This window comes from Vidua macroura, chromosome 12, assembly GCF_024509145.1.
Source record: "Vidua macroura isolate BioBank_ID:100142 chromosome 12, ASM2450914v1, whole genome shotgun sequence".
Classification (NCBI taxonomy): Eukaryota; Metazoa; Chordata; class Aves; order Passeriformes; family Viduidae; genus Vidua; species Vidua macroura.
Genome location: NC_071582.1, coordinates 3,850,521 through 3,866,695, shown reverse-complemented (window position 1 = coordinate 3,866,695; position 16,175 = coordinate 3,850,521). Strand labels below are relative to the sequence as shown.

The 16,175-nt window shown below is 51.1% G+C and overlaps 1 protein-coding gene across 9 annotated transcripts in view; it reads right to left on the bottom strand.

The window, feature by feature from the left end:
• Positions 1-16,175, bottom strand: part of ZNF609 (zinc finger protein 609) — a 72,858-nt gene that overhangs the window by 18,164 nt on the left and 38,519 nt on the right. For all 9 annotated transcript variants that reach the window (XM_053988338.1, XM_053988336.1, XM_053988337.1 and 6 more), the window contains exon 3: positions 6,897-7,122. In XM_053988338.1, the coding sequence (XP_053844313.1) occupies positions 6,897-7,122 (226 nt within the window). The remainder of the gene's footprint in view (positions 1-6,896; positions 7,123-16,175) is intronic.

Genomic DNA, 16,175 nt, shown 5'->3' with positions numbered 1-16,175 from the left:
CATCCACAGGGCCACATCCTCCCATCATGGAGCAAAGTCACTGGGCATTCAGAAAACCTTGGAGTTTGAGCTTTTCCACACTAATTCAGAACTGCCTCGCTCACACCCACACTGAGGTCAAGGACCGTCAGCACCTCTTCTGGGAGGCAGAGGGGTCTTCCACAGCATCCCTCAGCATTGTGGTGTCTCCTCCTTGCCACTCTGATTTCCGCACAACCGGAGCAGAGTCTGTTGTGCCAGGCACATTTATCCAAGCAAGGTAAAACTCGGGAATGTGTTTGCAAGGGTTGATGAGTGCAGCAAGATATATGGTCCTGGGAGATGGATGGAGCCGAGGGAGCCCGGAGCAGCTGCGCCTGAAGCATGTTTATAAATCTCAGCCCACATCCCCCGTTGTGCTATGCCAGCAGCCAGCTGCAGGCTTCGGCATGGATAATACATGGAGCCAAGGCCTGACACGTGGGGCTCCTTCAGAAAGAGAAATGAAATGCAGACCTTCTCTTTTTCCTTTTCCTTCTGGAAAATGTGAGCAGATCATGGGAAGACATGGTGCAAGCACACGGCCAAGAGCCACAACCGGCTCATCCCAGTGAGCAAGAGATGCTGGGTTCTGCCTTCAGAGGAAGGTGCTGGGGACCTGCCTTAAAATTAACAAAGACATGGCCAGGATGTGATGATGGAGACAATGTGAGGGAGGAACCAACTGCTGGGAACCCACAGCCCCATGCATGGAAAGATCAGTGGGAACACTGGGATGCTGTTTCCAGGCAAAGAGAGTATATAGAATGTGGCCTTCTGTTCTTCCTAATGCAGCAGTTTTTGGCAGGCAGAAGACTCTGCCTCTTTCCTTAAAATCCAAAGAAGCTCCTGGCTGCATCCTGCACCCCAATCCAGCCCCACCATTCCCAGGACACCTCTGGGGAGCTGCTGTGGGATCCTCCCAGAAGCTGCCCAAAGATCTGGGAGCCACTGAGGAACACGCAGCACTAACCTAGGCCCCATCCCTCCCAGTCCCTCTGCTCTCCCTGCCAGTTCAATCCCTCTGAAGGCAGAGAAGACCACATGAGCTGCTGGAAGTTAATTGCATGGCAAACCACTGGAGTCTCTTGAGCATTCTGGGGCAGTGTGTGATATTAGAAAGAGGTGCTGGCATTTTTCCTCCCCACCACCACGTCACAAGAGAGAGATGAAAGAGGCAGGGGCAAAATGAGCTGGCACTGTGTCTCCTTCCCTGTTGGAACACCAGACCTCCAACACATACCAGCCTATACTTAACCCACTGCAACCAATCATACCAAATCCCCTCCTAATCCTCCAACAATAACCCAGGACAATTTAAACCCCAGGATAGATACTAAGCAGCTTTTTTCACCCACTGTGTCCCCCTCCCACAGCAGGATGATGAGCAGGCACAGGCATGACAAGGGCAGCAGTGAGGAAGCAATGCTTTCACATCTCCAAGACTGCCGATGCTCTTGAACAGAAGGAATCCCACTTGGGTAACTCCCATCCCACCTGGTTTCATGGGAAGGTGACATCTCTGAAACTCTTAAGGAATCAATATCACCCAAATCTGGGTGCAAACCACTCAGCATCCTGCTCACCAAGTGCTCACATTAGAGTTGTATCCTGGCTGGAAAATTAAGGGTTGGTGATGGTGCAAAGTTGACATTCAGGAAGGCAGCGTATGAGAAAATCCTGGGATTACATGGGATGGAGGACAAGGTGCTGTGGGCACCAGGAGCCATTCTATTGGGGCACATTTCGCTCCTTTCCAAAGATGAATCCCCCAAGCCCAACCAAGAATGTCTCCATGAATTCCTCCTCCACCTGCATCAGTTCCAGGATACCCTGGCTTTGGGATGCCCCTTCTTCCATTAATTTCTTCCCCAGCAGAGATCCTGCCTGACCTGTAGTACCCAGGCTTTGGGACACAAGACCAAAGCTGTTCATGGCCATCATGCTCCTGCCAGGAGACAGGGGACACCATGGGGCTGTCTAGCATAATCTCCAGTAAGGAGAGATCACTCACCAATTACCATCACGGGCAAAAGAGACTCACCCTGGGGAAATTAATTTAATTTATTGCAGATCAAATCAGAGTAGGGTAATGAGAAATAAAACCACACCTTAAAACTCTTTCACCTGGCTTCTTCCCAAGCTCAACTTTACTCTTGATTTCTACATCTCTGCCCCCAAACAGCACAGGGGGATGGGGAATGAGGGCTGCTTTTTCTCCCCTTCCTAAATACATTATCCTGCCCTCATCACTGATAGGCTCTGCCTTAGCTGACCTTGTCCAACATGGGGGAGGTTTCTGGTGTCTTCTCACAGAGAAGTCCCCTCCATCAAACCTCAGCAGGCAACATGAACCTGGTTTCCCTGGCAGGGCCAGAGGGAGACAGGATCATCCCATCATACCATGCAGGGATGGATGCTCAGATGGTGCATGACTGTCCTTGGCCATCCAACTGCTTTCCAGGGACTGCAGCACACAGAAAGATCACTGCCCTGCACTCCAGGAGAGAAGACTATGGGCTCTTCAGAGACCTGTTTGACAGCGTGGGATAAAGCGCTGGAGGGGAAGTGGGACCCAAGGAAGCTGGGTGACGTCCAAGGATCATCCCTTAATTCAGGAGCAATGCATCCCAACAAAGAGAATTCAGGTGGAAATGCCAGGAGGCCTGATGGATTAACAAGGAACTCTTGGAGAAACTCAAACACAGGAAGGAAGCCTGCAGTCAGGATAGCACACAGCTGAGGGGCTCAATGACTTGTTTGCCTTGATCTTCACCAACAACACCTGCTCCAACACCACCTGAGACAGAAGAGGAAAAGACAGGGACCAGGAGTAAGAAGAACCACCTGTAAGAGAAGTTCAAGGTGTGTAAGTCCATGAGACCTGATGAGACCTCATGGTTCCCATGGGAGCTGGCAGAGGAAGCATCTAAGCCACTATCCACTGTATTTGAGAAGTCTTTGCTCTCAGCCTCCCATCTTCTCCATTCTTTCCCCATCTATTGCATTTCCCTCCTGCTCCAAGCAAGAACATGTCCACTGGCATGTGCCAACACTGGGCACGCTTGTGCTCCATCATACCCTCACAAGAAGTTTGCAAAAGAACAATCCAAATGTCCAGAGTACAGAAATCTGAGCCACAGGTAACCTGCCACTAACATCCCAGCAAGGAGCTGGAGGAAGGGATGTACAATGTGCTGACATTTTCCAGGTGCTGCCACACCATGATCCTCATAGCTCAGAGGGTTTGTGTTTGTTTTGCAGTAATCAGCACTGGTGTGGCACCGTGGGGAGGTGACAAGGTGACATGGTCCAAGCCAGGTGACACCAGCTTCACCAAGAGGGATGGAGGAGATCTGGCAGCTCCTGAGGCAGCCAAGAGAGCAACGCTTCCTGGTGTGATCAGCTCAGTTAATCTGTTCCTCAGTTCCCGAGGATCAGAATTACACGTAACAGCACAAGGGGAGCTCCCAAGACAGCTGCTCCCCACTGGAAGTGTCCTGATAAAACACATCCTTGTGCAAGCCAGGCTCAGCAAAGGGACAGTGTCACCAGCATGGCCGCAGGAGAGCATGAATAACAGTGTTCACTACCAGCTAGACCACACCTTGGGCTAACACCAGCCTGGAATGGTGGAGGAGAAGGTGGACCAAAAGCCCAGAGATGGATGGTTGGTGGTGGGAGCCCTCTGGGATGCCTTTAGCAGGACTCATGGACTCATGGCAGGTTTTGTAGTGAGAGATAAGGACAAAGTTGGTTCAGGGAAGGAAGGACATCATCAGGTTCACTGGAGCTTCATGCTCCCGTCTCAGATGGACTTGTCCTTCTTGTCCAACTTATCCTTCCAAGCATTGCCAGGCTTTGGCTTTGGCTTTAGAAGCTTTTCTCCATGATTCTGCAGACCCACATGGAGAAGAGAAGGCTGGCTTCAGGAAGACCTTAGAGTCCTTTGCAGTGCCTGAAGGGGATCTCTAAAAGAAGGCTGAAGAGGGACTTTTTGCAAGGCCAAGAAGTGACAGGCCAAAGAGTAATGGCTTTAGCTGAAAGAGGGGAGGTTTAGATTGGGTATTAGGAAAAAACTTCCTTCCTGACAGGGTAGTGAGGCCCTGGAACAAGATTCCCAGAGAAGCTCTGGCTTCCCCATCCCTGAAAGTGTTCAAGGCCAGTTTGGATGGGATTTGGAGCAACCTGGGCTAGTGGAAGGTGTCCCTGCCTATGGCAGGGGGTGGAATGAACTGGGCTTTAAGGTCCCTTTCAAACTAAACCATTCCTTAGTTCTGTGATTCTAAACTTGATGCAAGCCAAGAGCTGTTCCACTGCTCTGGGGTCCTTCCATGCAGTCCAATGAGGCTGCTACATCCTAAGGAGCAAGGGGAGAAATGAATCCCTCTGGAGATATTGAGGAGAGTCTCCAGATGCTGGAAGCACCTCATCTGACTTTGCAGACACATCCCTAATGTAGCTTTCTCCTCTGTTTCCTTTGGTCAAGGGGAGATGGTTGCTGCATCCCCGAACATTTCACAAGCTCCAGCTTTTGACAGCCAGATCCAGCATCACCCTTGACTCCATCTTTGACAATGGGAAGGCAGGGGAGAGATGCCAGGCAAAAAACAGGGATGGCTCCCCCGCTGCCTTGACACTCAAGGACAAGAGATGCCATGTGACCAAAGCCAAGGCATGCAGCAGACCCAAAGAGACCACAGGCAGTATCAGGGCTTGCCTTTGTGCAGGACTGGATGTGAAATCCTTGCTCCCAACAGTGGCAACCATCAGCAGCTGGTAGAGAAGCATCTCTGTGTGAGTTCACTGAATTACCACAGAATAAAAATATCCGGGCTGTGGGAAATCACAGGACACCTCCAAGGCATGCTCCGAAATGGTGGCTGCGGAAGCGAGGGGTAATGCAGACGGACAGGCAGACAGACGTGGAGCTCCAGGGTGGGATGAGGAGCAGAAGAACAGCAACCACTCCCATGGCAAGGCCTCTCAACAAGGAATTGGCAGGGAGGGATGTTTCTGTGCTCCCTGCCTCAGGGATGCTCAGTTCATTCATCCTGGCACAGTCACCGTGACCCTCTCCTGATTTCCACCCAAAACCACTATACAAGGTCCAAGCTCTTATCACCTTTGCTGCTGCCCATGGGCTCTCCAGCAGCCCTGGGATTTTCAGGGAACTCTGCTGCTCCAGGGCTTTTGGGTTGAGGGAAGTCACACCAGGACAGCAGGCCGATGGGGCTGGGGAGATGGGGGAACCCCACAGGTGGAGGGTGCCAATGCTCCTCTGTGCTGCTGTGTCTCCCAAAACCCAGCCCAGATGTGCCTCAGTTTCCCCAGCTGAAGGTGGTGTATCCTACAAAGTGACCAGGCTCTTGGAGGCACTGTTCATGCAATGCTGGAGAGGTGGTAGATCAGTGCAGACCTTCCACAGGTTTCTCTGGAGCAGATCCACCCTGCAGATCCTCTGGCCCTGGGATGTGCAGAGCAGGGCTCCTGAAGTCTCCTGCTTTCTTGTTTCTTCTCACAGGTTTTACATGTGACATCCTTCTGCTTTGGAGCAGCATAAAAAAACACACAGCTCCCAGCTGCTTTAATCAGGGTGATTTTTTTTTCCATATGGAATGGATGGTAAAGCAGAGGAGTGTGGAGGTCCCCATCTCAAGCTAGACATCCCAGTCTTCCCTGGCATAGTCCATCCACTGCTCTCTTCCCAAACAGCTCAGGTGCTATTTCTCAATATGCTTTTTCCAAGGGGAACAATTTCAGTGCTCACATTGGCAGCCACTGCAGCACTTGGTCCTGCTCCAACCATGGTTTCAAAACCAGTTTGCCAGTAGGAAGAGAGAAAAGGCAAACTGGGCCCACCCCCACCTTCCCAAAGCATGGGACAAGAAGAGAACCTCACTGGAAGCAAATAATGGGAATGGAGATTTCAGCTCCCCTTCCATCGCAGATAATAAAGAGTCTCAGTGAGAAGCGGCTGGGATAAAGGCCAACAGCTTCATTTTCCACAGAGAACAGCAATGGAAGAGTGGGAACAGATGTCCAAGAGGAGCACATGGATACCTGGCTGAGATGACTCATCAAGCAACCTCCACCACCACTGCTCTCTCTCACCTTTGTGCTTCTGGACTGTTTCTGACTCCAGACACAAACACAAGGAGCTCACCCTGTGCCTCCCAAGGCAGAAACCACCAGCATCCCACTTAGGCTAGAGGGAAGGCCAAGTTCCAGCGCTTGCCATGGGCCACTGAGCCACCTATTCATCCCTGCGTTCCTTGGCAGAGCCCCAAGAGCAACGAAAACCCATCAAAGGACCTGGGAAAGCAAACCAAGCTGTGCATGGATGAGATGAGCTCCAGTGGAAAAAAAAAAGATTGGATTGGCTTGGCAAGAGAGCTGAAAAGCTGATCTCCCACTGAGTCGATTTTGAGAGCTCCATTGGGGTTTTTTAATCCAGCCGGAGATTTCTGCCACCTCCCAGGGTTTGAGTGTTTTTGTGACAGACCTGCGAGTTGCCAAGCAAAAATGAAGTCAACTCTGTTGAATTCCCGTGCCGGCTGGCACGGCCTTTCCCCTGGCACCTCCGGAACAAGTCAGCTCTTGTCGAAGGGCAGAGAAATGGCAGCTTAGATTTTCGCCTGCTGTCTGGGCAAAGGGATAACGCAACACATGGGGCTGACGCAAGTATTGGCTCATTACTCCCTTTACTGGACAGATTATGGACTGCTGTCACACAGCTCCTCTGTCCTGACCACCCAACTGGTGGCAGGAAAGCCCAGGACATGCCAAAGAGCAATACAGCAGGGACATGGGAAGGAAGGGACTGCTGCAACTCCCCCGTGACGCTGCCAGAGAGCAAGAAGCTCTGTGACACTCACCGTCCTCCGTCTCCTGCCAGACGATGCCCTCCAGGTTCACGCTGGTCCCAGGCTCGCAGGGGCCCAGGCATTCGGGCTCGGTGGCCAGGGCCACATCGCAGGTGTTCACCCCCACCGAGCGGGTGCGTACCATGATCTGCTCACACGGCGACGAGATGTCGTTGTTGACGACAGGGACAAGAAGATGCAAGGGCAACACTGCGGGCGTAGAGACCGGAGATTCCATCTGTGGGGAAAAAGAGAAATGTGCTCACCGTCTGGAATACTGTTGGGAACACAGAAGGGAGAGTAAGTATCAACAGACATTTACATTCCTGGAGAACCTCAAGTTCAGGACTGCCACCTTCAGTTCACATCTCACACCCCATCAGAGGGCAAGGATCTCACAGGGCTCTGCTGCCCTGGTGTGCCCATACCCATGTAGCCCTGGGGAGCTCTGTAGTCACAGAGATCACACCCAAAACTCCTTGTGCAGGAGATATCAGTACTCCTGCTTGAAAGAGCTCGTGGCAAGTTCCTTCCCCAACGGCTTCTGTAATCATCCCCAGTGAGGATGCCTCTTGGCTATGGCTCAGATGTTAATGCAGTCAATGACTTTGGACCTGATGGCTCACTAGAGGAGCTTCTGCTCAACCGGCAGGACAGGACAAACAAGTAGCAGACTCCTTCCGGCACCCATGAAAATCAACATCCTTCTCCTTCCAGAACTACCCTGTGACCACCTGCAGACACAGGCACTTGGATCATATCCCTCTTCCCTATGCAAGTATCTGCTTCAGAGCCTGATCCAGCCATTGTGCTCTCTCTCTGCACATAGAAACCAGATCCCACAGCCAGAGCTGGGCTTGGAAAGCCAACAAGCCAACATGCCAAGTGGAAGCTCAGCCAAGCAACCCTGCTGCTGAGAAACCAAGGTCCTTGGCTGCTCTGCCACGCAAGCAGATTACAGCAGCGTCAGGGCGAGGATGGCTGATGGGCTGATTCTGTGGCTGGCCAAGGCAAGGTGGAGACCTTCCCATCCTTTGGGGTTCATCAGCCAAGCCGGCCACAGCCAGCCACCCCCACGCCTTGGCTTGCGAGGACCTGCAGCAGCTCTGGGGTGAGTGGCTCCTCTTCAGCTTACTCTTCCTCTCTTCACCATTTGTGATCTTTCGACACTGGGCTACCTCAGAAGAGAAGCAGACTGAGGAAACTCATCACATCCACAGCAAGTGCTGACCTGAGTTCCAATTTCAAGCAGGCAAAGATTCCTCTAGAGCACCCAGTTCTACTCCCACACCCTCTAAAACTCTGCTGAGGGAAAAAAATAGACCTGGAGAGCCCAAGTTTGTGGTTACCAAGTGTGGACACGGGCACCAGCCCATGATCCCTTCCAACCTTGCTGCTGACTCCCATCCTGGTCCTGACCAGCTGTCAAATTTGCCTGCTCCCTCTCTTGTTCACACATCTCCATCCTTCAAGCAAGGGAAACAACTCCAGGAAAACCTTGCACGTCCAACCTAGCCTAGCCCACTCAATAGGGTGCCCACAACCACAGCAAGTGCCTGGTGCATCCCACCTCCCCACCAACTCCTGACCCACAGATTCTTTCCACATCCCTGATGACACAAATATCTAGGAAGAGGAGCAGAGAGCAGGATATCACATCCTGGCTCTGACAGGGCAAGTGGATTTGCTCTTCCAGAAAAACATAAAGCACTTTCTGTCTGCAGCCCTCTCCTTGTCCTGCATCCATCCTCTCTCTAGACAGCTCATCAGAGCAACATGCAGCTCACTTGGCACGAAAGATGGCCTGGAGGTCTTGAACAACAGTGGTTGGACCCCACAGTCCCCTCCCCAGCAGGACAGCTTGTCATCCACAACTACCTCCAATCTCCCAGCAACAGAACCAGCTCTCCAGTCCATCTCCAGACCACCCACCTCCAAGGCTGCCACAGGGCCAGTGGCCCAACTGCACCCCATGGGATTCAAGAAGGGTGATTTTGGCATAAAACCACTCCAGAAGGCTGCCAGAGGAGCTTCCAGAAGACTCCCACAGGAAAATCACCCTCCAAAACACAGCAACCTCATCAGCAGATCCAGGGCAAGATGCTCCAAGGAAGCGTGAGGCTTCTTTGAAGGGACTCCTCAATGCCACATTCTGCCAACCACAGGTCAGTCTCCAGCAAAGGAAGAGCCAGGGAAGAACCAGGCAGGGTCGCCTGGCTTGGGTGGGCAGCAGGAAGAGCCCAGGGAGTGGCAGAGATCACTCGCCCCCATTGCCCGGAGAGCGGTGGCTGCATGTGCATGTTGGAGACCTGCTGAGACCGTTCAGCTTCCTTCCACTCTGCAACAGAAACCACAGCGCAGCTCAGGAGCATTTAATTACAGTTCCAGCTCTGCTAATTATCGCCCGGTCACATTCGTAATCTGCATTATGCCATGGTGCATAATAAGCAGCTCACTGAGATCTCTAATAAGCAAGGCGGCTTGATGGGATTTCATATCTCACCCTGCTCTGTAATAAACAGCCTCTTTCAGCAGCCGTGGGGAGACAATGCGGCTCTCCTGCTCCCTTGCCCGAAGCTCTGGAGCAAAATAAAAAGGTTCAGGATGGTTCTTCCTAGGGTGAGGGCAGGAGCAGAGGTTCTCCACTGGGACACAACCAAAAAAAGCTGAAAGCCATGCTGGAGGAAAAGACATATGGATCAATCCCTGAAATTCACCTCCCCCTCTATGTGTGCCTTATCTCCCGTTGCCATGATCTTTTCATCCTCCTGCTTTCTGAGCAAGGAGATGCAGGATGGCTGGGAGAGCCCTACATACCATGGGGCAGCTCCTCTGGCCACTCTTCCCCTCGGAGGGAGAGAGGGAGCCTGAGGCAATGCTGGCCTGGGGGTGGTGGGCAGCACTCACACCCCACAGCAGTGCATTTCACATCGCCTCCAGGGCTGTGCTGGCCGAGATCCCCGGCTCCAAAAATGAGCCTTGAACCTTCTGCCCACCCTCCCATACCACTTTTGGGTCCTAAATACCCCTTGCAGAAATAAAATACATTTCTCTTTCCATGCTGGGTAGGCTCTAAGATTAAATACTGGCTGCACTCTCACTGCTGGAGGAACCTGGTGTGTCTGCAGCCACCCCTGTGAGAGTAACGTGGGGTGAAGCTTCTGTGTGCCAGCGCTGGCCATCCGTGTCCGCCCGCCGCTGCCTCCCCTAATGAAAGCCCTTTGTGTTTCTGGCGGAGGCTTTCCCATCACGAGGAACGTGCTTTCACCACTGCTGAGGACAGAAGTGGAACAGAGCCAAGGCTGGGCGGCAGCGGCCAGCACAGGCTCTGCTCACAGGGGGAAAAGCAAATCCACTGAGAGTCTGAAGTGATGCCAGTGGTGCCATGGGATGCCAGGCTCTGGGGGATAATTAAAACCTACCCCTCGTTACAGCCCCCCAGGAAGGTGGAATGGGGTCCCACATGAAGGGAAGTATGGCAGTGGGTGCTGGCATGGAGAGATGCACACAGAGCAGCTCCTGCCATCTTAGCAGCACTGGTTCCTTAGCATCAGCTGCCCTCAAGGGGACATCACAGCAGCAATTATTAATGAGAGAGTGAGAAGAGGGCAAACCAGAAATAAAAACACTCCACTGGTTTTAATGCCACTCCCTGAACCATATAGATCACCCATTCATATTTATGAGAATTTTGGTTTGTCCCCAGTAATAAAAGTCAGACAAGGAAAATGCATTTTGGAGTGATAAAAGCCAAAAGCAAAACCCCCCAAGAAGAGCAACTAGCAAAGATATCTGTGGTGCATTTCCAAGGGCAGAGAGGATGCGAAGGTGTAGGGCACCCCCAGATCTGCACCCCATCTGTCAGCCAGAACTCAGGGTGAGACCACCAAAGCATCTGAGGTGGTTCTAGGCTCCAGTCTATCCCCACATGAAGAAGCTATGCAGCATATGTACCATTTTTCTCACCTACAAGGTCATTTCACTCCTGCAGACACAGAGACAAGAAATGCCAAGAGGGAGCCTTTTTACTAGTCACAAACTCACGACTGTGTGTGTCAGGAGACAGAACATGGACCAAAGGTGCTCCACCACAGGAGCACTGCTCGCAACACATCCCATGTCACTGATCAGCTCAGCTCAACCTTTGGGAGTTCTCACTCCTGTTCTGGTCTGTCACTACATGCCCCACAGCTTTGATTTTTCAGAGTAGGAGCTGGGAATGTTAGCTTCCAGCTCCTTGGTGAGAGACCCCCAGGGAGAAGATCCACCTGGGTGACAAGCATCTTCAGTAGGCATCTCTAGACCCCAAAACCACAGCACCACAGTGCCTCTTCCCCTCTGCTGACCTTGCAAGGAATTTCAAAGAGTCTTCTCCAACCTGACCCCCAAAGCTCGGTATGCAGAGCCTGAAGACAAAATCCCTTTTTTGGCTCTGGTGCCCACCATGTCTATGATTCCATTTTAAATCCACCTGCAAGCAGAGCTCCCAGTCACGTCCCCCCAGCAACATCATCCCAACACACTGGAGGTACTTAACCCCACACCATGTGCAACAGGCTCCAGAAGATCCCCTCCCCCAACAGTGCAGGTGCCACTTAACACTGACTGTTTGCTGGCTGGATTTCTCCAGCAAGAAAGCAGCCAGTAAGAGCTTCCAACAAACACCCACGTGCAGGGAAATAATGATGGCACAAGCGTCAGGTCCAAGGATGGAGCCAGGAGTGTGGTCTGGGGCACTGATCCCAATGCTGTTGCCCACTGCTCTTCCCTCTTGCTATAGCAGGAAGTTGAGGTCGCTGACATCAAGATGTGAAAAAAGAATTCTGTTCTATACAAAAGTCTCCCTTTCCTGGATAAACACAAGCTCAAATAAACAAAGCCAGTTATTACTACAGGCCACAGGAACACTTGGGGAATATATTCCTTAGCTGGCAAATCTGAGCCCACAGGGCAACAGGGCAGTTGCTCCAAGAAAAAGGGATTGACATTTGCGACAGCCCCGTTACCAAGAAGCAGTAAATGCCAGAAGGAAGGATTAATGCTTCCATGTGCTTCCATCTGTGCAGAATAGAGTGGGCTCAGCATCACACTCCCTGAGTTCGCTCCCCAGAGAAGACAAGCGAGCGTGGGACCTCCTGGCCAGCACCACCACCAAAGAGCTGGGCAATTCAGATGGGAAGTAAGGAGTTTTAAGGAGCAGAGGTCCCAATTTCCCAGCCCCAGGGAAATTAGCATCCCCCTAAAAACATGCCAAGAGTGGCCAATTCCCTACCACTCTCCTTCACTTGTTCCCAGTGCTCATCACCATCTGCTTCCACCCATCAGACTTGGGATTCATGGCATCTCTCAGCTGTGGGGCTGTTGATGCCAAAGTGTAACGGGAATGCTCTACCTACAAAAAGGTGCCTCTGTGTCCTTTCCTGGCCATGCCAAGCACCCGTGCTCCAGCTCTGAGATCCAAGAGGGGGTTTGCCTCCATCCATCCAAACACCTTCCCTGGCTACAAGTCCCTGCGGAATGGCTAGAGCAGATGGTGGCCAAAAGGATGGCACAATGCAGCACAATGCTGGGGTTGGCTGCACATTCCCAACTCAGACTCATTTTTATCTGGGCACTTTGGGGCAGACCTGGCTGAGGAAGTCTGTTCTGGCCACAGGTGAGTGGGCCACAGGAACCAAAGCCTGGAAGAGGATTATCTAAATAAAGCTCACATCCCCCACTAGCACCACCAAAACCAGACCTGGTCACAGTTAATGGGAATATCGGGATGAGACATCCCACTCAGTGACACTGGAGGTACAACCTCCCACCATGCCAGTGATGGGGGACCAAGCCAAGTACCCAGTTGATGCAGACAGCTGGATGCTATCAACCTCAGCCACACTGCTGGAGAAATGCAAATACAGCCCAGCATGACTTACAACAAGCTGCTTTCTCTCTGCAGAGGAGAGGGGAATAAAATCACTGCTTGAACACAGCCCATCTTATCTCAGTGCTTGCAGTGTTTTGAGATCAAGAGGAGGCAGACACCGCAGAGGCATAGTCTTGCATATTACCATGTCTTCAATAAAGCCAGGAATAGTATCCAAGGCAGACGTGCTGGCACCAAGGTCACCTGCTCCAACCACTTACAAGACTATCAAGATCTGCTCCTGGAAGGGAAAAAAGGTGTCTCCAGCAGGAGAGAAGTAGAGAAGAGCAGTGATGAAAGGGGAGAGGTGACATAAGTGAGAGACATGGGAAAGAAATCCAAGCTGGGACCTTTGTGCATCAGTCCCAGCACATGTCACTGGGTCTCCATTCAGCCATCATCAACCATTGATACCCCACAGATGGGCCATGGGTCTCCTCATTTATTGAATAAAAATGCAAAGCAGCTCAGTTGGTGGGGGAAAAAGGGAAATATCCCATGTGGAAAAGCAATGGAGATGCATCTGGGTCTCATGAGAGCAGAGATTATTAGAAACATACAGCCTGACCACAGATGGCTACAAGCATCCTTCACAATGACCAACCCAGCCTCCAGCCCCTTCTTCAGCACCACTGCTGCCATGGTCACCAGTCATCCTCACCTCTGGCAGTGCTGCCTGAGCAGGAAAGCTCTGATGACAGCAAGTGACTTCCCACTGGGAACCCAGGTCTCCCACCACACCCCACAACCTGCACCCACCCTTTTGTCAACACAGCCAACCATCGCAGATGTGCAGTTGGCTTCTCATATTGCTACTTCCTACATCTCCATCCTCCAGCATCCCCTGCACCGCTGACACCAGCCATGTCCCCTACAAGTCAGGTTTCTATGTGGAAGAACCACTGTGAGGGAAAGTCTTGCTTTTGCTTATTTTCTTTCCATCAAAACAACCAGGCAGCTGCACCCGAGGATCCAAGCAGTGCTCAATAGCTGCCATTAACAGCACTTGCTGACCAGCACATTTAAGCAGGCAAAGAAGAACATAAAAGATTTCACAGCGCCTCAGTGCATCAATCTCCCGGAAGGAGGATACAAATCTATGAGACCTTTCACAAACCACTGGCAGCTCCAGCCACTGTTAAGAGCCATCTCATAACCACCAGTTCCACAAACCTGGCCAAATGACACAGAGGCTGAAACAGCCAAACGACAGACATCCCTAAAACCTGAATCTGCAAGGCAAGCATGAGAAATCAGATGAAAAAGCAGGATTTTCGTGGCAACTGCCTTTAACTTACTTAAAAGATCTGTCTTGTGCTACACAGCACACTGGCCAGCATCCTGAGCACCAAGCACATGCCCCACCACCCTAGGGATGGTGGCCTAGGGATGAAAAACATATTGCAGAGCTTGGAATCTCCATTCCAGCAGATCAAGAGATGAGTCTGAAAGAGGCTGCAAAAGCAGGCTCCTGAAGACAGCAAGAACACGAAAGTTACCAACAAACCTTGGCGAGGGTCACCAACCAAGGACTGCAAGCCAAAGCTGACACTTGGTAGGTCAGGGCTGAGCACAAGAAACTGGCACAGCAGCTCAGCTCTCTGTTAGGGAATAACAAGGCTCCACCTGCCTGCCTCAACTTTTCCTTCAGTTTTTTCACCCATTTTTTTCCTCTACCTCAGTCTCACAAATCTAAACCCCTAAAACATGGACATTGCAGCTGCTAGGCCTCCAGCAATTCATGTCAGGGCACAGCCACGTGTGCATACACACCCACAACCCTACATGCAAACTCAGAGTATTAATAATTCAATTACTTTTAATTAATGCTTATCCAGGCACAAAGCGTTACCTTTGAAAAGCTGCAGGACACAGGAATCAGTCAGAGAGGAGACAGCTCAGGATTTACAAATCATTTCAGTACAAAATTGGATTCTTGTAAATGTAAGAGGGAGAAGATGGATCCAAGCCTTGAAGTAAAAATGAGCTGGGCTCAGACCTGTCTCATCTAGGATGGGTTCCTCTGCTTGCTCGGTGCACAATCCAGGGACCAGCTTTGTCCACATCCACCCCAACAGCCAGTGCCCACTTCCAGGTGAGAATGGACAAAGCCACCACAACCACTCTGTCACTGTGGAACCATGGTAGACAACACAACCACGTGCACAGATGTGGTTTTATTACACCACTAAGAAACCAACTTTTACATTCATAAAGCACAAGAGATGATGTGGTAAAAGGCCCTGGTGTTTTCAGAGCAGAGCTGAGAAAGAAGAGATGGAGTGTGGAATAAAAGATGGGCTTTGTTTAGGGGTGTTTTGATCAACCAAGCTGTGAATGTGATGTGGGGACAGCTGGACCTTCCACAAGAGCCAAAACTACAGCATTGGGTTGTGCCTCCAAGGCCTCAAAGAGGGCCAAAAGCAAGTCCCACTCACATTTTGAGTCCCTGTGCAAGAAAACTGGGGGGAATATGGAGTTACAGATATACATAAAACAGTCGAGCACCACCCCAAGGTGATCCTTTCAGTGACCTAGAGGGGATCATCTCCAAGATGCCATCTTAATATCCCAAAATGGTTTGGCTTGGAAGGGACCTTAAAACTTATCTCATTCCATCCCCCTGCCATGGGCAGGGACACCTTTCACTAGTCCATTCACGACAGAAAAGGACACAAGAGACAAACTGAAGGAAGTTCAAAGAAGAGGCACAAAAATAACAGGCTGAGGGGATTGGTTTGGAAAAGGAGATTAGAAGAGCTAAATATGGATAGCTTGGTTCAGTGACAGCTATGTGGGGACACAGCCATAATCTACAAATACATGGGGGATGAAAACATCAAAGGAGAGAGAGGAATTACGCAAAGGATGATGCAGAAGAGCAAGGAGGAAATGGGATGAATCAATGAGAGGAACGTTTAAGACAGACATTGGCCACAGCTTTCTGGCAGGGAAATTGTTCCTAAGTATACCAGTATTTTCCAAGTGAGAAAATCCTTCATCCTTCCATTGCTCTGCTCCTTCTTTCTTTCCTACAACCCTCCATTAATATCATACAACAGACATCACTCCCCACAGCACCCCCTAAATGCTGCTGACACCCCAGCTCTATCTTGTGCCAGGCTCTGAATCCCCAACAAGTCACATTCAAGGTCTTCCCAAGACACGGCAGCAGCCCTTCTCCTTCTAGAGAGCCAACATCCAACAGCTTTGGAACTGCCCAAGTTCAGATTAGATTTGCCAGGCTTTGGCAGGGTTTTACTTAAATTTTGGCAGAGTTATCTCTTCTTGATGTTCTTCCACACTGCAACCATGACAGCAAGCATCTCTTATGGGAGAGCAGCTTCAGCTCTGTGGTCCACCTCCATGGCTGGACCAGG